At 43.6% G+C, this 21,172-nt stretch overlaps 1 protein-coding gene and 1 long non-coding RNA gene across 7 annotated transcripts in view; one reads left to right on the top strand and one right to left on the bottom strand.

Moving 5' to 3' along the window:
- Positions 1-78: 78 nt before the first annotated feature.
- Positions 79-11,822, bottom strand: LOC128877602 (retinal guanylyl cyclase 2). Of its 4 annotated transcripts, none has more exons than XM_054125043.1 (23): positions 11,553-11,822; positions 9,003-9,039; positions 8,424-8,802; positions 8,028-8,191; positions 7,819-7,945; positions 7,585-7,737; positions 6,795-7,236; positions 5,985-6,331; positions 5,791-5,896; positions 5,605-5,707; positions 5,344-5,532; positions 5,184-5,264; positions 4,923-5,099; positions 4,664-4,823; positions 4,440-4,589; positions 4,186-4,357; positions 3,951-4,091; positions 3,686-3,878; positions 3,448-3,619; positions 3,097-3,367; positions 2,840-2,851; positions 1,975-2,532; positions 79-1,889 (listed from the first exon to the last, which is right to left on the bottom strand). In XM_054125043.1, the coding sequence occupies exons 3-23, from the start codon at positions 8,686-8,688 to the stop codon at positions 1,589-1,591; spliced, it is 4,284 nt and encodes a 1,427-aa protein (XP_053981018.1). In that variant the 5' UTR covers positions 8,689-8,802; positions 9,003-9,039; positions 11,553-11,822; the 3' UTR covers positions 79-1,588. The 4 variants fall into 4 exon arrangements, with proteins under 4 accessions (XP_053981018.1, XP_053981020.1, XP_053981019.1 ...); XM_054125045.1 differs by having other exon boundaries at positions 6,015-6,331; XM_054125044.1 differs by lacking the exon at positions 9,003-9,039.
- A 191-nt stretch (positions 11,823-12,013) lies between these two features.
- The window catches only part of LOC128877605 (uncharacterized), a 113,775-nt gene continuing 104,616 nt past the window's right edge, over positions 12,014-21,172 (top strand). Inside the window, exons 1-3 of one of the 3 annotated variants that reach the window (XR_008457268.1) lie at positions 12,014-13,717; positions 13,803-14,074; positions 14,371-14,497. This is a non-coding gene — a long non-coding RNA (uncharacterized LOC128877605). Of the gene's footprint in view, positions 13,733-13,802; positions 14,075-14,112; positions 14,290-14,370; positions 14,498-21,172 lie in introns of those variants that run through there. The other 2 variants (XR_008457267.1, XR_008457269.1) reach the window with 2 other exon arrangements.

Raw genomic sequence — 21,172 nt, 5'->3', positions numbered from 1 at the left:
ATCCTTGTCTTTTTCTTTCCCCCTCGTACGCCAGACCTGGAGAAATGAAGGATAAGGGATGAACGAATATCGTTTCAATTTTCAATCGATAAAATTTTACTTCTCAGGACTTAATATTATGTTAACGCGTTGTAACATCCATTCAATAATACATCTTCGGTCGCATCGTTACGGAAAAGAAACCATGAACATGTGGTTTCGTTCGTCTTGGATAGAGATGGGCAAAATTGTATTCGAACGATGGAACGACGAATAAAGAGAAAGATAATCAAACAGGAAATATAATTTTATTTGCCTTCTGTTCTTTATTCGTTTTGTATTTAGATAGGAATTTTGCCCATTTCCGATCTCCGATGACATTCATTTAGTGTAATCTTAAGAAATACTTGTACGTTACGTTTTATTACCGTTTTGTCGTCTTTCGTTGACAAATCGTATCAGTAAAATTCTGAAACAGCGCCGATTCGATCGACGCAAACACTCGGAGGATTCTCAATAAAATTCTCGCGCGCGAATCCTCGTCACATCGAAATCGTCAATCTATATCGTATATCCTATGTACACTTATGTTATACATCTAACACACAGATTATTGCATAACCACACCAGCCACGTCCGCTTACGTGCCTTTCTTGCGTTTCCCCTAAAATTGGCTCACCGTTCGGACGTATGTAATGTACGTATGTAATTTTCTTTGGCGCATCGAAATGCACTTTGATTCTTTAATCTACTTATTGTTAGTCTCGAGTCGTATTCGAGGAAATCGCGTAATCGATTCTCGGGATAATTGCACGAAGAGACGAACAAAAAATTTAAAATACGGAACAAACTACACACACTCCTATGCGTTAAGATTTCGAATTATTGTCGACGATTTGGAAGCGATAATGAAGAGTCTCGGAATGATAACAATGTGCAAAAGTCAGAAATTTCAGTGGAAAGTAAAAGTTCCTCCCTGTTACCCTGTCAGCGCGTCTAACGAACACTATTAAACAGATTCGTTCATTTTATTTTTGAACGATATTGGATTTAATACACGAGAGAAAAATTAATTTAAATCGTTAGATCCAATCAACGCTTTTACACCCGTTTACCATCAGAAAGTATTTTCTAAAAAATATACGATGATCTCACTCTGTTCATTCGCAGAATGTATAATATTCATTCGACGTTAAAAAGAAACAAGAATAAATGCGTATGCATGAACGTTTGTACGTAATAGAGATTGTCATCCGCGATAACGGGACCGTATAATTCATCTTTTCCCTACATTCTATCATCTCTTGCGCGTAGCCCGTCAAGTTAAGTAGGATTCCTGAATTCGTGTAACCCAGTCTCAGAAGTCTTACTAAACTTATCGAGCTATGAATACACACGATTCACATTGACTGTCGATTATCAGTGGTTGCGGAAATAGGATTGTAAAGTTAATTTCACGTAGAACGAAACATCTTCTTTCTGAAACGAGTTCTCGGTTTACAATTCATACAGGATCATTGCAGCTCCTTGACGCGTGGCGATTGTCATTGTTCGTGGGAAATTTTAACGCAGGAGTTACTCGTGGAGCAAGCGTTCAACGTTCCAAGTTTCAACGAAGCGTCAGGGATTCGACGGAGAGCGAAATCGACGCTGCCTGTCTGTAATGCTGAAAAAGGGGCGCAGGAGTCGTTGGAACTTCTTCGATACGTTCCAAGTCGTTCGCCGCACCAGCGCTGTTTTGCTTGAAGAGTCTCGCCGCGGGTTTCAGATTCTGTTGTTGCTGCTGCGGTTGTTGTTGTTGCTGCTGCTGGCGTTGATTGTTCTGGTCGCCGAAGGTGACGCTAACGATTTCGTCTGGGCGATCCAGGCTGAATTGTCTCTTCAGGAAACGGGAGCCCAGGCTCGATGTTCTTCCTAAAATAAAAGTAACGGAGATTCAAAGGAAATTTTCAAGAAATTTTTTCGACGATAAAGCAACGTAGAAAGGATAGGGACTTGCCATAGTGTTCGTTCGGCGAAAGACACCTGTAATAATTGTACGGCGTGCTCAGATCGTTCTCGTCGATGTAGCCACCTATCCTCCTGTGTCTCGTAGGTCCAGGTCTATAAGGAGCCGTGGCCGAGCTTGAAATCGACGCTAAAGAAGTGTTCGACGCACCGAGTATACCTGTTTCACCAGAGTATACGGTGGAAGCTGCCAAAGACGTTTGAGTCTCGCCAGAGGAATTTCTCACTGCATTAGTAGCGTTATCGTTTCCTTTTCTATTCGCAGCCTCTTTCGGCGGCGCAATTTTCCCCGAGTCCGTCCCTAATTTTGGAGAACTGTTCGACCCTAGGTTTTTCTCGTCGTGTACAGACACCGCGACTTTACCCTCCTCTGGATTATTCTCTTCGACGCGAACCTCGGACTTGTCAGCGTCGACTTTAGGATTCTCGTCCAATCTGTTTTCATCCGTCGACTCTTCGGCTGGCATATCCTTGCTCAAAGACTCGTCCTCCGGCGACACGATGGTTTCCGTGCTCAAATTCTCCAAGATTAGACTCTCGTTCATCCTTCAGTGTTCGATGGAATGCGTGAAAAGCGAAAATTGTTTAATTTCAAACACGACGTCATCTTATCGTCTAACCCTCTATTTATGTATCGTGTTTGCTTATAAGGACTTTTGGTAATTCTGCAGGATTAGCTACTTATCGTTTAGTTTGCCATGAACGTATACCAAGAAATATCATTTTACAGGTAGAACAAACTAGAATAAAATTGAAGCAATCGAGAGTTAAGGAATAATTAGTCTGTGAGTGTTGGGCGATTATGTGTGCATTTCGTATTATCGTGTCCATTGATTTTTTCTGCTCGACTTACCTTTGGTTTTCCCTGAAGATGGCGGCAGAATGGCAACAGATAAAAGCATTAAAAATCTGAAAAGCAAACAGCTCGAATAAAGATCTACTAAATCGAGATATACGCGCAGCGACCTTATCATTGGTGTCGTAGGCTCTATCGATATACGTATATGTATAAAATCTTGTTGAAAAGTATTATAGAGGTTATTAAGAGTGTTATATTATCGGAACAAGTGCTGGATCGGAGGTAAAGAAAAAATAAATGTAAAGGCTTACCCGAGCGAGGGTGGCTTGGGCAGTTCCTTGTCGAATCCTTGTTTTCCCAGTAACCAGTAGGTAGGCATCTTTCCTTTGCCCTTTACTTCCGTGGAGCCTCGGTACTCGATTCGATATCCCCCAACCTGAGACAACCGATCCCTCGTCGCTTGACTCAAGTGTATGCGCCATGGAGCACCCGTCGATTCCATCCTCGATGCGGTGTTAACGGTGTCGCCAAATAGACAGTACCTTGGCATCGTTAAACCAACGACGCCAGCGCAACATGGACCTATGTTAGCAGAATACACACGAAACGTTCGAGACGGCAATCAACGCATAATCGACAGGAGGTGTATTTTTCTACTTAACCGGTGTGAAGACCGATTCGAAGTCTCAGCTGAGTCCTTGGCAGGTGTCTCAATTTGAATTTACCACTTTGGTGCAACAAGTCGAGTGCCATCGTGGCGATTTGAGAGGCATGGTCGGGTATTCTCACTGGACAGCCTCCCACGACCATGTAAGCATCTCCTATGGTTTCCACCTGCGCGATAATTTGCATCGATTTAATTAACACGTTCATCCTTTTGTGCTTTGGAATTGAAAATACCTTATAGACGGTGTACGCGTTGATGGTGGCGTCGAAACAAGTGTACAGATCGTTTAAAAGATCGACCACTTGGAACGGTGTCGAATGAGCAGAAATGCTCGTGAAGCCAACGATGTCTGAGAAGTAGATGGTCACTTCGCGAAACTCCTCAGGATCGACGGGCATTCCCAACTTCAATTTCTCAGCGACCGAGCTGAAAGATACGAGTCGATCGATCGTCAATTTCTTGCTCGTGGACATTTTCTAGCTAAACATTTTTATTCACCTGGGTAACATTCGGTTCAAGAGTTGTTCCGTTTTCTTCTTCTCCATGTCCAACTGCTCCGTGCGCTCTCGTATCAATTCTTCCAGGTTATTGGAATACTTCTCCAACATTTGGAACATCGTGTCCACGAAATTCACTTTTCTATGGATGAAAATAAAAAAGTGAGTGAAATTTTATTAATTCTTCCCAAGTTTTCGATCATCGCACGAATTTTGTTCAATCAAAGTTACTTTACCTTCCGTGATTGAGTTTCTTGAATAGATCGTGAACGTCGTTGAAGTCGGGCCTCATGTCGGCGGCTTCCGCCCAACATTGACGCATGATGTTTATCGCTTCCGGTGGCGCGGCGCCTTTGCTTACCGATGGTCTAATCAATGGCGGCGGCTTCATCACTTTTTCGATAATGTCTGCGTTAAGATTCAGATTCGTTATCAAGCATTCGTACATGTATCGGTTAAATATACGTTTTTGGAGTGAGAATTTGCTCACCCTCTGGCGTCAAGGCAAGCATGCAGAATGGTTCACCACGAACCACTACTTCCTGCATAATAATGCCAAAACTGTAAACGTCCCCCGCCTGAGTGCCCTTCTTTCGCATGTTTGGATGCCTCAAGAGTTCTGGTGCCGTCCACAAGAGATCTAAAGGCAAGAGAGCATTATATAAATTTCATTTCGATTTATTTATTTTTATTTTACGCTATAGCTGGCCATACCTCGAGCAGTTTTCGTAGGTGAGACGATGTTTTGCGCCTCGTAAAAAGCAGGTAGTCCATAATCGGTTACTTTGAGGACCCAGCGAGCATCTATGACGCAGTTCCTCGAAGTGAGATAACCGTGTACCCGCGCAGGTGTACCGTGAAGATACCTCATACCCTTTATAGCAGACGATACAAAAGGAACGAAACTTGCGAGTTCGTGAAAGAACGAAGAAACCTGATGCTACTACGACAAACTTTTTACATACATACTCACCCGTACGAGATCGGTAAGTAAGGATAGCCTGAAGGACCAGTCGAGTTTGATCTCGTCCTGCATCAGGACATCCTCCAGCGATCCTCTCGAACAGTATTCGTAAACTAGGCACGGCCTCGTGGGTTCGTTCAAACATCCGATTAAGGGATTCAAATTCTCGTGGCGCAGCCCATGAATCTGTCATAGCGGTCGCGCGATAAGTGATTCTTACTAGTCTCTATTTTTTCTTTTTTAAAATTTAATCGGGAAAAGTGTTCTTACCGTGACCAGCACGTCCATGGCCTTGTTTTTCAGCTCAAACGTGCCCTGGGTCGGCAACTCCTTCAGCTGCACCAAGTCACCCTAACAAATGACAAGGTATCGGAACTTGGTTACATAATAATACTAATTGAAATAAAAAGAAAGCTTAGTATATACTGACGTTATATCTAGCGCGCGGGTCTTTAAATAAGTTATGACGCGACAAGTTCCCCGTGCTCGCTCGTAGATAGGGCCTCAACGATGACACGCTCCCTAGTTGAAGCAGATCTGGTTTTTCTACTTCGGGGCCTCCAAACTCTTGCAGTTGCTGCAACCAACAGCACAACATCGTCTCGATACCCTCGTCTACCTGTGGAGTGACACGGTTAAGAAGGTATCAATAAAAAATGCAAGAAAAATTTCAAAGAATATTTGCGCTCACCCTTCTGGCATCCATTCGAGGCACTTGAGGAAATACAAAGTCTGAAGTGGTTAAAATGATCTTGTAGGGACCTTTGGACATTCTCTTCTTCAGCAGCTTTTTCCTAGATTCATAGTCGATGTATTATCGCTTTTGTTCAACGATCGTATCTCGAGCTCCCGTGGAATTAACGCATCGACTTCTTACCTAATTAAGATCGCGATCAATATCGCGAACAAGGTCAGCAGCAGAGATCCCAGAACGATGGTCACGATATGTGCGATACGAAACGCCGTTTCGCTGGGAGAATTCTCTGAAAGGACACGACAAACCCAGTTGCTTAACTATTTCTTTCGCGGAATCGAAATTGTAGAATTTATAGTGCGAAAGACAAATTACACCTATATAGTTTGGTTTTTGGCTGTCTCTACCCGTGCATTCGATGTCATCGTTAGCGTCAACGTCCACGTTACATTTAGGAACGTCTCTGCTATTCGAATCGCGAAACGCGACAGCGTTCGTGGATAATTTCCGCACGAAGAATCTTCTTTGTCGTTCCGCGGCGATCATGATGGGCTTCCAGGCATTGATACGCCAATCCAATAAGACGTACGTGTATATCTTGTTGTTGAATGCGTTTATACTCGAGTTGTCGTACGTTAAGACGTTGAGGGTTTCGTTCAAATGATCGAACACTGTCGGCAACGAGTGTCGTTCCGTGCCATTGTATATTTTCTCTACGTCGTATCTACGAAACGAGAACGAAAACGAAAACGAGTCACTCCGAGTCGAATACTAGAAATAATGAAAAACCAAGTTTTTCAATTTGCACACTTTTATCAGCATCTAAAAGTAAAGCATAATTTTGCGAAACTTTCCGTTGAATATTAAACGTGTAACGACTACGTCATAGTGGGTGACCTTCTACTCGATGTAGTTTTAGATAAGTTTTGCTTGCCAAAGTACGTGCTTCATCTTTGGTGGTTCATTTTCACTGCACGTTTGGCATGAAATACCGTTTCATTGAATTTCTTGCTGCAGACGTCTCTTGCGAATTCAACATGGAAATAATGCAGAGCCACCCACTCTTATACATATAGTCTTTGCGCATATAGTAATCGATATGTAAAAGTGTGTAAATTGAAAAAGTTAATTTTTAATCGAGTTTTACCCATCGGTGTCGCTACAGGGGGAAAACAAATTGTGCTTACCTATGGTCGAGTGGAGTTACGATCAGCAGTTTCTCCAGAAAGTCGACACTGAGACTCGTCGGCGGAGAATACCGATTTTTCCCCCTTTGTTCGCTCCGTCGGTGTCGTAACTTTCGTCCTTCCTGTTTTTCCACCGTTTGCCCCTCGTAATTGCTGATAGTCACAGGCGAATAAGTTTCGTCGGACACGTTCGACGAGGAAAAATTGGTGGTCGCAAAACTCGTTAGCGAGAGATCCAGATGAGAAAACGAGGAGTTCGTTCTGGGCAGGAAGAGGCCATCGTCTTTCGTATGAACGATCAGGATCATAGAGTTCCACGCTGGACTCGAGGACTGCGCGTTGTCCAACTCGCCGAGGACACGAGACGTTAAAACGTTGTCGTCGTCGTCGTCGTCGTCTTCGTCGTCGTTTCCATTCGAAGTTGGTAGACATAGTACCGTAACTGTGAACAAATGTCGTGGAAATTTGCATTTTTAGAAATAAACACAATTTTTTACTTTTACTTTTTTTACTTTTAAAACCTACGCTAGACTACTGTACATTCGAAGAGGTTAAAGTTTGAAGCCTTACAAGCACAAATGTAAAAATACTAGGAACAAAGCTTATCGTATGAAAATCGATAACGTTGGTTTTAGTCATAACAAGGTCTCTCTGGTAATAAGTCGCGTATTGTGTAACTTCTCGCCACGTGTTCTATTATGTAAAGGAAAGGGAAATTTCCAGAATTTGTTTCCAGAATAGTTTCTCTAATGGGATCGATATTATCGTTATTTCACATGGACCGACTCACCTCTGCGAGAAACATTGTAAGTGGGACGAAGAATTCTTCGAACTTCTTCGAGGGATGCACGGTATGGTAATATCACTCGAAATCGTAATATAGCTCCGACGCTCCTGAGGGCGTTCAACAAGGCTCTCTCGAGGCTCAGCCACGGTTCACGATCTGAAACGCGACAACTTTTATGAATTTATTTATTTCGCGACAGAAGTAGCAACTCTTACGAAACCTATCATCGAATTTTACCCGTTCCTATCAGGGATACAGCCTTCCATTGTAGCCGCATCAACATCGCTGTCAGAGCTTTTGCTATCGTTGGCAGCGACGGTGATAATCTGACGATCGAGGAAAATTCTCTTTCCTCTGTGTCTTTCTAAAACGATTAAAGTCGTTATGAGTTTAAACACGCGTCCATTGAATCGGCTGGCGCGCATACAGAGATTTAAATTGCTCACCAAAGGGCACGTCCACGTAAATAGCGGTACGTTCCAGAGTTGCGCGAGTTTAGAGGTAACTTCGCACATAGGGGAGTCGAGGACAGCTACCAGGGCTCTGGTTTTTCTCTGTCCGAGTACGCGCAACAGAGTATCGAGGCCTCGGGTCTTGGTTTCGCAGGACACTGAGGAAAATATGTATTTGCGTTGCAATACGATAAAAATACCATTTTAGATGTTCTCTAGACAGAAGTTAGTTTCACGAAAAACGCTCGAGCAAAGATCAATAACGCCTTCGTGACATTTATCGTTTAAAAGAATCGATTGCTGTTGGTTAAATAACAATCTTTAAGTACAGCAGACCCGAAGGGGTTAATCTAACTCGGTGCGTTTAAAAGGTGCGAGAAAAATACTCACGAGACGTGGGTATCACGGTGATCTGTAGGTCGAAGTTCGATCGATCCAAGAAGTCTTGTATATCCGTGGCACTGGTTTCATGGTCGCAGTGTTCTCTTAGGAAAATCGTTACTTCCGTTTCTGGTTGATCGTAGCCGACTTCGCTTACGTTCGACGAGTAGGAAATGCACGGTGCTTGCTGAGTACTGGACAAAAGTACGCATCCAAGCAGGATCACGATCGAGATCCACGACCAAAGCCGGCGACTGAAAGAGTTCCCGGCCATGGGCCTCCAACCCTGTCTTCCGCTCGGTCCCTAGCTCGCTTGCCTCCACAGCTTTGGCTAGCCTATTGACCCGTATCTATTTGTCTCTGTGCTCGATTTCTCCCAGTATCCTCGCTACGTACGATAAAACAGCCTTTTGTAAAGTGTCGAATACCTAAACGATCGTGTATCGCGTTTGCGAGGAAACGCTACACGTATCGATCTCTACGGAGTAAATGTGTTTCAAGGGTAGGCTCTATTAGCTTAAAAGTAAGCGTTTATGGGAAAATCTATTTCGAGTACGGGGTACTACAATTCAAAATAAAGGACAGTACCTCCATGGCGGGATGGGTATCTCCACTTCAGATTGAGCTAGCACAAAAAAATCACAAGTTTTTTGTAACCTTCGGATAGCATCATTCGTTTCAATCGATAGTAGGATTCAAATTCAAAGGGAAGACTCCCTTTCTGGGCGGAAATTGTTTCATACATTCGGATAATGTAATGTATCCCACGCGCAAATGCGAAAGAAATATAAAGGTCGGACGTTTTATCGAAATTCCCTATGCTAGTGCCAACATTTTCACTAATTTGTTTGTATAAACAAGACGAGACAGTCGCTGGAGGCGTCGCAAAAAGCACATAACGCGTCCGTCATCGACGATTCGTATTCGCTTACATCGCGATTTGAATGTAGCTACCATTTCGATGGAATAAATTTCGACAGAATCATTTTATTTTTCCGCGAGGCCGGCGGCGGTGGGGGGGGGGGGGGGAGGACTTTATTTATGGCGACGTACTCTGACAACGCGCGGAAGTATGGGACGATGCAGGATGAGGCGGCGTGTGCTAGTAATCAGAGCGTGCACGATGTTTTCGTGCAAAAAAGGTGTACAACTTAATCACGGTAGACTAAAGCGCTGTAAACATTTTCCACCGCATTTAGTATTTACCGATGCTAAAAATATTTACGAACAGTTTTCCTTAATTGATCTTAGGCGCACCCTACGATCGTCCGTTTTTAATTATACACCAGCTTAAGAAGAACGCCAGCTTTTTCCTACTACGCCATAGAACGTGTCTTGTTACCTATCCGATATTATTGGAGAACATAAATTCTACCAGAGAAATTTTCATTTAGAAACGAAATCTTCCACCGTGTAGCGTTTGGCCGAGAGGACTTTATAGCTTGTAACTACGCGTCCTATGACGCAAAATGCGACCGGCATATTGACACACAAATAGTGCGCGCGTAAACACGTATTTCTCTTCTGGCTGGTATCGAATTCCGATGAAATTACCATCGGAGAAAAGGTTTCTTTTCGTAGAGAAAGGCATCCTTTTATCCCGCGCAGATTCCACGAAAACGAGATGAACGTTAAATACTGCGAGCGAAATAAAAGTTGAAACCTTAGATTAAAGTGAGCGTAACAGTATTCTCCAGCGTGATAATACACTTGACAAACAACGGATCCCTTTTACTCCTACATACATCAACAACTCTTAAACTTGCCTTACTTGCAATCCCTTTTCCATAAGACTAAATTACGAAGTCTAGATTTAATAGCAACAGGCAGTTTTACGATGAAAATCCATAGTTTAAAAATCTGTAGGTAATTCTGAAAATGTTCAACGATCCCGCGATCCGATAGACAAAGTCAAATCGCTTCGATGAGAAAAAGAGGAAAATGTGATAGCAGACGAATGAATCTCATTGTTGGAAATGTATTCCGTTATAGCCTCATCCATTGGGACACGGGGAGTCTATTAGATCTGGCGAGCGAAAGCAGCGAACTGCGTACGAAAAAAGCTAGCAAGGTTGTTGCAGAACTTTCTCGGTATTAGTTTAAAAAGTATTACATTTTCTGGCTTTTAATAGTCCAAACTCTCAGCCAAAATAACGTATAACAACGTCTGCGACAACATCTCCTCAACCTCTCGTGAATTTTTTTCACAAATATAATGGCATCGATATTCTATGCATAAATGTCACAAAGTCACCCAATTTCTCATCCACTGGGACATTGAGAGTCTATTAATCTCGATGAGCAAAAGCAACGAGTTGCAAAGAAAGACCGATACGTCAACGTCAGCCTCCAAAAATATAAGAATATCACCTAACGTGATGATACAGTTTAAAAACAACGGGTCTCTGCTACTACCGGATTCATTCATCATTCTTGAAATCCACTTTGAATTCTGTATCATCGGTGAAACAGAGCCTGCATTTCTATTCAGCTTTGTAGGACTCTCCGTATTGTGGCTTAATACTCTCAGAGGACGTTGTCCCAGTGCGCACAGTGAATGCTTTGCCTATCCATCTATCCACATCGTCAAAGTCAAGTTATCTCTATATGAAATCTCGTTACGTTGTGGTTTAATGCTCCCAGGAAGCACTGTCCCAGACCGGATAATACGTTACTTGTCCGTGTATCTATCTACTTACATCGTCAAAGTCAAGTTATTTCCGTACGCGAAAATGACTAAAGTGTGACAACAGGCGGATGAATCTCATCGAATGGAAATGTATTCGGTTATAGCCCCATCCACTGGGACACGGGGAGTCTATTAGGTATTGTGCGCGAAAGCAGCGAGCTATCTACGAAAGGAAATCTACATATCTACGTTGGGAGACTCGATAAATGTAACGCTATCCTCCAACCTGATGCTACAGTTGACAAACAACATGCCTCTGCTACTGCTACATCATCGATAAATCCGACAGTCGAGTTGCTCGAATTCTCAAAGGATATCAACGCAACATCAGATGAGTCTAATTAGTGGGAACGTAATTGTCTCGTCCCTAGGGTCGCAGAAAATCTACCAAGACCTACGTTTACGTCTACATGTACTACCACGTCAAGTTTGGAAACGTTCCGTCTTACCGTTTAGCTTTTCGCGAGGAAGAACGGCAGCGGAAGAATTGTTCCCTCTTCTTTTGCTTGCGTATATACCAGAAGGGGATGCGCGACGTCGAAGATAATTTAAAAATACGCATATCGCGAACAACCGTGTACAGAGTTAGGTTCCCGTGCGTGATCGCGTATCTTTGAGACTCGAAGGAACGCGAGACGAGCAAAGACACGCGTGCCGTAGAAGAGAAGCGAGGACCAAGTCCAAGAGGATAGTCACGAGCGTTCAGGGACGGCCCGAACGCCACGGCGTCCGGTATCGAACTAAGTCGAGTGCTGCTCCCTTCTACACATGCTCGAGAGCTGACGTTATCACGAGGGAGCGAAAGTTCGTCCCGGGGAGCAAAACGAGCCAGCATGCGGTCCCGCGCCGTTCCCAGTATCATCCCCGCTTCGCGAACAACCCCATCGTTCCCTCTTTCTCCACGTCCTCGTTACACCCTGGTCGTTCCAACGTTCAGGCTCTCTCGGATACCACGGTTTCGAAATTTCAATGATCGTACCGTTATCCTTAAGAAATTTACAAAATACCTCGGAACGCGAGCGATCCGAATAGGGGATGTTTAAGAGTGAAACGATTATCTGAAGAAGGATCTGAAAGTGCACAGTTGACAGATTCGCGACGACGCGGCGGCTTTGTACGCTTCCTCGGTGGGTGGCACGAGATATCGGGCAGTTTGCATAGTTAAATTGTGTATCGTTCGGTTTAGTTTTTGAGAAAATCCCCTGCATATTGCGTCCAGGAATTGCGCGAGGGAATTGTGCCACCCCGTGGATCGCTTTGTCGCGAATGTGTCGGAGGTGCAGAGGAATGGTATCGAGCGGTCGTTAACAATTGCTTCCTGTAACGGAAGAAGACATCCGTGCTTTTTAACCTCGCGCTGTTTCGCGTGGTCGAATCGCGTGAATAAGACAAGGTCTTATTTTACGACAATAGCACATTATCGCATTGCACGCGAAACAGGAGTATCGCTATATTGATTTCATTTACAACCGTTAAACCTCTACAACCAAAGACCCGAGCCAATCAGATTTCGGAACGAGTTAACGTTATCATTCGCCAGTAGGAACACCAACAGCGGTGGATTCCTCGGTGGGTTGCCTAGCAACGGCATCCCCGCGGGCTGTCGTTCGAATTCGAAATTAGTCACCCTCGAATGCTGCCTAAACAACTACAAGAGCTGGAGGAAATAACGCGAATACCTGTGAAATATACTGATTTATCGATGTATGATTTTGCCAGAAAGGATGTTAAAGTCTATCTTTCTATTCCCGAAACCGATGTGATCATTTGGGTCGTCGCAGAATCACCCCTACATTTAATAAATGCAACCAGACCATTTCATACTACTTTATCTAACAAGTTGCAGCTACCCTAGCGCGTTACTAAAATTTTCCAAGTCCAATATATATCCTCGGACCCTACTCTATAATGTCTCACATGCTAGGGGAACAATGATCAAACAACACTTGGAACTTTTATATATCTTTCTATGCTACATAATTTAGGATCGCATAAAGGGAGTGGAAAAGAAATGGGGAAAGAAGAAAACCAGGTCACGCCATTCGGGAAGAATTTATTGAGATCTATCAGAGTTAGATTCTCACATCTAAGAAAGCTATACCAAATTCGCAGCCGATTAGCTTGATATTACTCGCGAAGAAGGATTATTCTTTCGATTACCAAGTCGCATCACGAGACTTTACCATCAAAGGTCCTTTGATCGATCAACGTAATGGATATCAATTCTTCCCATGTAGAGATGTATGATCCATGTAAAGAACTCTGATTTAATAAATAAAATGGTAATACTTTTTCGCGATGATTGTTTCCATTCTCAGCGTTACGAGTGTTACAATCATATTCAATTCTGAATCGATAACGATGGAAGTAACACAAAAATATAACCCATCGAATTGTAGAATAAAAAATGTCCATAGAATCCTTTGTCCATTCTATAACTCCTTTGCGGTATATGTATGATAAAATGAAGTACGATACTTGATTCGATGCCACATTTATACTTTCAGCCTATGAAAGCTGTATTAACAAAATTAAATTATCGACTGTACGAGAAGCAATGATATCGTTCGTCGCGCACTCTGTATAAAACAACAATGACTCGAAGGATCGTCGGGTAACGATAGCAAACGTAAACTCTTTCGTTTCTGCTGTATCGACAAAAGAAGTTGCACAAAAGTTCAAACCATTTATGTTTTCAGACGTAAAGAATCAGTTTGAATAAATTCTCACCCGGTATCTATCGATTTCATCCATGTTATGGGTCCTCGTTCCTGCTCTTGGTTCGGTATGTCAACAATAACAGTCGAGACAAGAGGATTAACGACCGTACAGTTTTTCTATGAAGCACGAATTTCCACGAATTGCTAGGCACTCCCTTCCCCTTCCCGCTAGCAGCGCCACCGTTAATCTCTCAGTTGGCTCAACGTAAATAGAACCGTAAAATCACACGAGAAAATGTGCGAATTACGTGGTGCGTATCTATTAATTATTGCAATCAGATCAATTCTAATCGTCATTGCTACTATCGTTTACTCTCTATTAGTACTTTCTGTAACTTTAATACACTTTTGGTTCCAAATTTAATCGATATCGCGATAAAAGTTGAATGAAGTCAAATCAGATCTTTGCATAGCGTCGTTATATATTTCCATGAATTGAGTCGCAACATATTTCAAAACGTTTCGAGTTCGGTTCAGTGTTTGATTGTAATACAGTTGTGCTTCTTTCAACAAGTATGCCTTGACAATGTAGTTTTTCCTGTTACAGATCATCGATCGAAGCTGAAGGGTCCTGTATCGTGCAACATGCAAACGCTAAAGACGTCATGGCAGTTACGCCGACAATTGGAATGGAAATTCAGAGGTGATCGGCGATAATCTACCACGTCGAGGTGGTAAGTGATACATGTACATTTTTATTGAACCATGATTGAATTTTCCGGTCGTAAGCATGATTCATGATAATCGGTCAGCGATAAGATCAGATGAGAAAATATTACGTCAAACTTTCTTTCGATCTGTTTAATAATTAAATATGGCGTCGTTAGATGTCGTGAAATATCGAAACAACGCGTCTGTATTCGAGACGCAGTTGCACGTATGTAATACGATTCGGCAAACATGCTTACGACTCTAACGATGACAGTCATCGATATAATATTTTTACTTCAACAATTATTTTCTACGTATTGAATTTCTGCGTAATATTTCACGATCGAAACTCGCAAATATTCACGTTAGTCGAGAACATTTAATTTTCACAACATTGACCTCGCGTTTCAATAACAAGGTACGGGCGATCGTCCAGTTCTCGGAAAAGCGGTATTTACGAGAATAGACAGAGACTCGAAGAGACAGAGATAAGAAAAACATATTGTTAGGGAAGCGTGAAGGTGTTTACTTAACTGTCTCTTTCTCTTCCATTCCACTCGTTCGTTGATAGAATCGGTGACTTCTGCGTACAAGTTTATTCGGGTCGGTGTATACTGGTAGCATCGAGTCGATTTTCGTTTACACGTTATGTACATAAGAAATTTTCAGAAAATCATGGCTCATGGTTGTTTGCCGATTACAACCTTCGGTGAGGTTATTAGTTTTCTATTGTAGATTCTTTAGAGCACTTGTAACTTATCGCCTCATGGTAAAGAAGAGTTCTGTTTGCTATACATCGCTGTGGTAATGCAGACATGTACCATGGCCGCTAAGCTAACAGTTTCCTAAGAATGAAGGCAGATGGGTGCCTTGGCCATATTAGATCCATATATAGAGCAATGTTTGCATTTCAAATACACGCGCAATTCCGTATACAGAATCTAGCTTAAATTTTCAAATAAATAAGGAAAAGGGGTGGCAAAGAAATATTTTTAATGAAACGCAGATAGATCACTTTCTTAAATAAATTACACAATTTTACAAGTAATGGCGAAAACCTTGAGTATTTTTTTTTTTTAAAGGAGCTTAAGGCTCTTATATCGTGGTGCCCAGGAGCACGTGCCCCTCTCGCTCTGCTAGGTGACGTGTCTGCTTGCGCTTACGGGTTAACTCGTGTGTATAGTTATAAATGCATACATGAACTCGATCGTATCGTAGCGCATTCAATATTGCATTCGCGACAGCCTAGAGTACCGTAAGATACATATTCCCAATTATCTGCCGTCGGTACGGCGATTTATCAATTATTCAGTCCGCGACGAGTATGCATAAAGTATCATGTCAGCGACGATTACAAACACGCGGTATGCATATTAGGTCCCGTATGCGCTTCGTTGCTCGATGACTCGGCATGTCCCTGGGAGGGATCGTCCCCGCAAAACAATGTTAACTTTCAGTCATGGGGACTCGAAATCCCCCCTCCTTCTGTTGGAAATAGAGTCGATAAATTAGGGGAGTTAATCCCATCCAGGATGAAGTATGATCCAACGTAAGGTAGCTACCAGCATCATGGGCTCGAGTAGCATGAGTTTTTGGGGTTACGGGCGCCGAGAACCTGTGGATTCCCTCCCCTCTTCGTTCCTCTTCTCCTTCTCACCTCCAGGGTTGGCGAATGTTTTTGGAATTAACGAGGTCGAGTTTCGAAGTGGGTCGGGCGAGGATCAAACCGAGGAGTTGTGTCGTTGGGTATCGAGAGTTGCTTGCGGATTTATTTCACTGATTTTAAATTAATTAAATGTTTGACTGGCTCGTTAACGTTATTCAGAGTTATCGCGGTATCCAATTAAAAGTCACAAATGCTGCCTGATACCCCCCGATGAATCTGTATTATACAGGGAGTAGAGAAAACTGCAAACTGTGTTTACCGCATCCCTTTGCTATCAACCCATGAAACCACGTTTTTACGTTCATGGATGCTCCATGCGTCGGTTTCACGGCCCATTCTTTCCTACCATCGATAAAGAGAGACAGAGGGAAACGTAAATTGTTTTCCTACGCAGAGCTATAAACCGGTACGACGATTTAAGCAAACGACTGACTGGGTGGTAGGAAACGAGCATCGAATCCGGAACGTAGAGGAATAGCCGCACAAAATACGCATTTGTTGGCCCCAACGTAAGAACGAAGACGAATCGGCGCAAAGTCGAGGCATGTAGGCATAAGCCAATCAGTCTAATAGAATCTCCCCTGTTGCCTATCGAATGATTCATAGGACGTCGCATGGGAAGCGAATTTATTAATAAGAGGCAAGCCAGCTATGCCACCAGACCGGCCTCGAACTGATTCGTCATTATTACATGGGCTCTGACCCAGCGATCTTAACATCCACAACGCTAATTGGTCGCCGTGAACGCGTTTCAGCTGCTGATTTATCGCGCCAATAAATAGCCGCGTTGCTCTCTTTCCTTTACCCTCTCCGTTGGGCTTGGTCGCGAGACGATCCGTCTGTAAATGAAGATTTAACGAAAGGATGAGAAAAACGACAGGTCGGGCCCAATACTGTCGGCAAACTTAGCGTCACCCTGTATTTTATTTTTCTCGTGATTCCCCTGAAAACATTTCCTTGCTTTGGTCCAACTTAAGCTTCCAATTTTCAGCGAAGCATTTCGCCTAGAACTTGAACAGACGCTGTGGAATTACCGCTCCCTTAATTTTTCTAAACTTCCGAAATTAGTATTTTCCTCCAGTTTCTCAGAGTCCAGTCGCAATTTCTGCGAAAACAAACCGCACCTAAATTTCCATAATACTTAAAGCTCCTCAGCCAGACGCTTCCCGTTCCTGGTACACGACGCGTATCCCGAAACGCAATCTCGCTCTGGCCTGAAAATTGCACGGTATTTTTCGATGGTCGCCACTCGTTGCGAAAGCGAACCAACGGGAAGTTTTCAGCAGGAGTTTCATTATTTATCCGACTGTTCCATCAAGCTTTACGTAACATCTCCAAGTACTGGAACGCATTATTACGGTTAAGGCGAGTCCGCGAGTATTCGAGAGCCAGGAAGAGGAATGGCGCGAAAGGAGGCCCTGAAGGGGGAGCCAGAGAGACGGTTACAAGCGCACTGGATGTGCAACTTCTTGCGCAAGAGGTGCTCCGCAGTGATTCATCATTGTTACCGGGAATATTGGGATATATATCGGGGAGGTCCCTCGGGCTGAAAGCAAATGGAGTAGACAGGGGTCTGTACCCTCCATCTACTTAAATGCCCCTACATTCCAACGATGGAGGGTACTTACGTTAGCCTCGTTCCCTGCAGTTTTCTGATTAAACTACCTCGATTTCCACGAACAAAGTGCACTTTACGCGAGACTTGGCGCGATTGACTTTGCGCTCCATCGCGTATATTAATCCTTTCGGGGGGTGGGAATGTCACGGAAAATCGTACGTGGCATGCGTAATGCCGATACTTTTTAAACCGGTGCTAAATTCGTCGTTTCGATTGCTTATACGTTACGAGATTTTAATAGTTTTATATTTAAAAATTTCAACCGCTCGTTTCAAAAGTATCGATCCTCCGTATATTTCTTGGTCGCACCCGTAAGAACGCGATAATTTTTAACCGACACGTTCCGAAGTTTCTTGCGCGTGTCGCGTTCATTTTTTTTTCGCTCCTTGGAAATCCTTCCAAATTTAACGAGCCCAGTGAATCTGGCGGGGCAAATCGAACGCAGCTGTATGTTCCATTCCGCGGGCCAGCCTCCAATCTGTCGGGCGTGTTTCTATCCACCTTCCCGCGTGCCGAATTTCATCTACAAAATGTATAAAAATAACCGACTCTGCGAACGTGCGCCATATGCGAAACGCCATGTGGCAGAGGGTCAACAATGTCACCGAGAACGTCTTCCCGTATCTCGGGGACCTAGAAGAATGCTGAAAAAAGGGTGTTGTGCGTTGTCCCGTTGCCGAGCACCTGCCTCGCCTCGAGGTGAGACTTTGAATCTTCTCGAATCTCTCTTTGGAAAAGGGATTATCCGTCCTCTTCGTCTCTTTATCGGTGGTTAGCCGATGTGTAACACGACGATCGAAACGTTCTTCCCGATCGCCTGAAACCCCGTCAAAGGAAATTCATCCTCGAGGCGTTGGCAAACAGGGATGGGCAACGTTTAGATAAAATTTTAGAGTTACGAACTAAGGATCAAATGGGTTAAAAAATATGGAGCAAAATAATAAATAACAGTGGGAATCCGCGTATGTCGTAAAAATCAAATTTTGACCATCTCTGGATGAGAAATGGCGGGTGTGTGTGCGTGCACGATGTTTCCGCGCGAAAGAATGCGTACGCCTAACCAGCTCGAGGTCCGAGACGGTCAGAAGTTCGCCGCCATCGCGCGATTCCGCGGAACGATAAGACAGAAAGTTTTTTCTCCGGGTACGACGGCGAAGTAGACGAGAATTCATAATTTTATTACGAAAAATTCCCCCCCGAACCCCATCCCTGGTGTGTTTCTTTTCGTCCCTTTTCGCAAGAACTTTGACGGGCACTATCGTCCCATAAGTCTCGGAGCGATAACACTCGCTAAAAAGTTAGAAAGTACTCGGTGGAGAAACATGAACCTGTAAGAGGACTCGGGGAACGTTTTAGGATAAGGAAGTGATTTTCAATCATATTTTCGGAATCTAGAGTATGTACATTCGAGAGGGAGAGAGAAGGAGAGTGCTATCGAGCGTTGAAAAAGCCGCGAATTGCTCTGGTTATTTATGCAACGATGAGGATATTAGAACAAAGAAGCATTTACATTTTCGCAGTCGTAAACTTGCGTTGCGTCTATTACGGTAATGAGAACTAAAATCCCACAGTGGAACCGTATTTCTGTTGTCCTCGGGCAAGGAAAGAACGCGGTGGTGGGGTTTGTTGAACAACTACAACATCCAATTATTATTATTATTAATAACGAGATGGCTTTCTAGTACAAATACATAATATAAAGTAAAGTAAAAAATAGGAAAATACGAAGTAATATAAAATAAAGCTGACGCTACTAAGGAATATGCTATTATACGGACTGTAGAATTTATGCATTCATGGCGAGCCTGAAAATGAGAAACACATGTTGAAGCTATACATTTGTACGAAGCAAAATATTATATTACAGAGCTCATTAGCGATTGTAGGAATAAAACGTTATCATAACCGTATAAATGTATAAAATCGACGCAACTCGTTTATCGATGTTTGTAATATAGACAAAAATTTAACAGTTTCGGAGTTTACCACTACTCGTATTTTACTTTTTGGATAACGCGTCCACTAAAGCCGTTGAACGTCCAACGATTCTAGGAGGTCGTTAACACCGAGCGATAGTGTCCCATTCCAAAGTGTATCGTTCGATCCCAGACTTTCGGTTTACGCGTCCTAGGATACACGGAACGCGGACAGTCCTGAATGCCATACGTGAAATTCTTTCCTTATGAACCATCGTCGCAGGACACCGCCGCGTTCCGATTCGTCGAAAACACGCGTATCGCGTCTATTATAGTAACGAGAGGACAAAATCCCCAGAGTGGCACCGTGTTTCTGGTGTCCCAAGGCGAGAAAAAACGTCGAGGAGGGATTGTTGAACGAGGGCAAACCTGCCTCGAGGTAAAGTACCCTTCGGTCCCTACTCGAAAAGGGATTATCCAGCCTCGACTCTATCGGCGGTTTGCCACAGTGTAACACGACGATCAAAGTTCTCCGTGCGTCGTGTCCCGACCTATAAAGGGAGAGCCTCCAGGCGCCCAGAGGCATCGCGGAATCACGAAAACACACGTACGCGCAAGGTGTAGCCTCCGTGTGCGCGCACGTAGCCCTGTGCAAGGCTCACCAGAGAGGGTTGAACCTTGTTATTGTTAGTTATCGTATTAATACTAGATGACGCGACGGTACGGTCTGCGAGGCGCATCTGTGCGCGCTCGACGAACATGCTCGGTTACGTCGCTGTTTTTCATCCTAGTGTGCACACTTGCCCAGCCATTAGCAACGGACCAGAATCTTCTAGGCGTACCGTTCAAACATTTCCTTCCACTTCGCAGAAATTTGATCCGTCTCGCGTCGCGTCGCGTCGCGTCGTCTCGGGATCTGGCGAAAATAGCTATGCAGGGTATCCGGATTTTCTTCCTTTCCGAGACACTTGGCCGATGCATCCAACGATACTTTCGTCCGGGTAGGACACGTAACCTTGTCTGAAAACACGGTCCCAGCGGTGACACCGATCCCACGGATCGCGACGACGCCGACGCGACTCCATTTGCAAAAGATCCCGAGACTTGGTTTTGTTTGCTCGTTCAAGTCGATAGAGTACTCCTCGCAAACATCGAATTTTTCGAAATCGGATTCCAACGTTCAGGATAGAGCTTCAGATAATTAGCTTAGGAATTTAGATCAACGATACATCAAGGATGGTCACGGCGATTATATCGAGCGATAGTTGCCTCGACGATAGCGAAGCCAGGGAAATGTCAATTCGAGATTTTAAGGGGATACACTAAGTCGAAATTGCATTTCTTCGAGATAATATTATATAAACGCAAATAATGAAACGGTTGAATAGAATTTTTGTATAATCAGACATATTTCCAAACGAGAGCGTTTTTTCATCTATTCCTCGTAAAGACAGGGAAATTTGTCTTTTCCCAAATATTAACCTTTCTTCCGGTCTTC

The sequence above is a fragment of the Hylaeus volcanicus genome, chromosome 5 (assembly GCF_026283585.1).
Source record: "Hylaeus volcanicus isolate JK05 chromosome 5, UHH_iyHylVolc1.0_haploid, whole genome shotgun sequence".
Lineage (NCBI taxonomy): Eukaryota > Metazoa > Arthropoda > Insecta > Hymenoptera > Colletidae > Hylaeus > Hylaeus volcanicus.
This window is presented reverse-complemented; position numbering and strand designations above follow the sequence as displayed.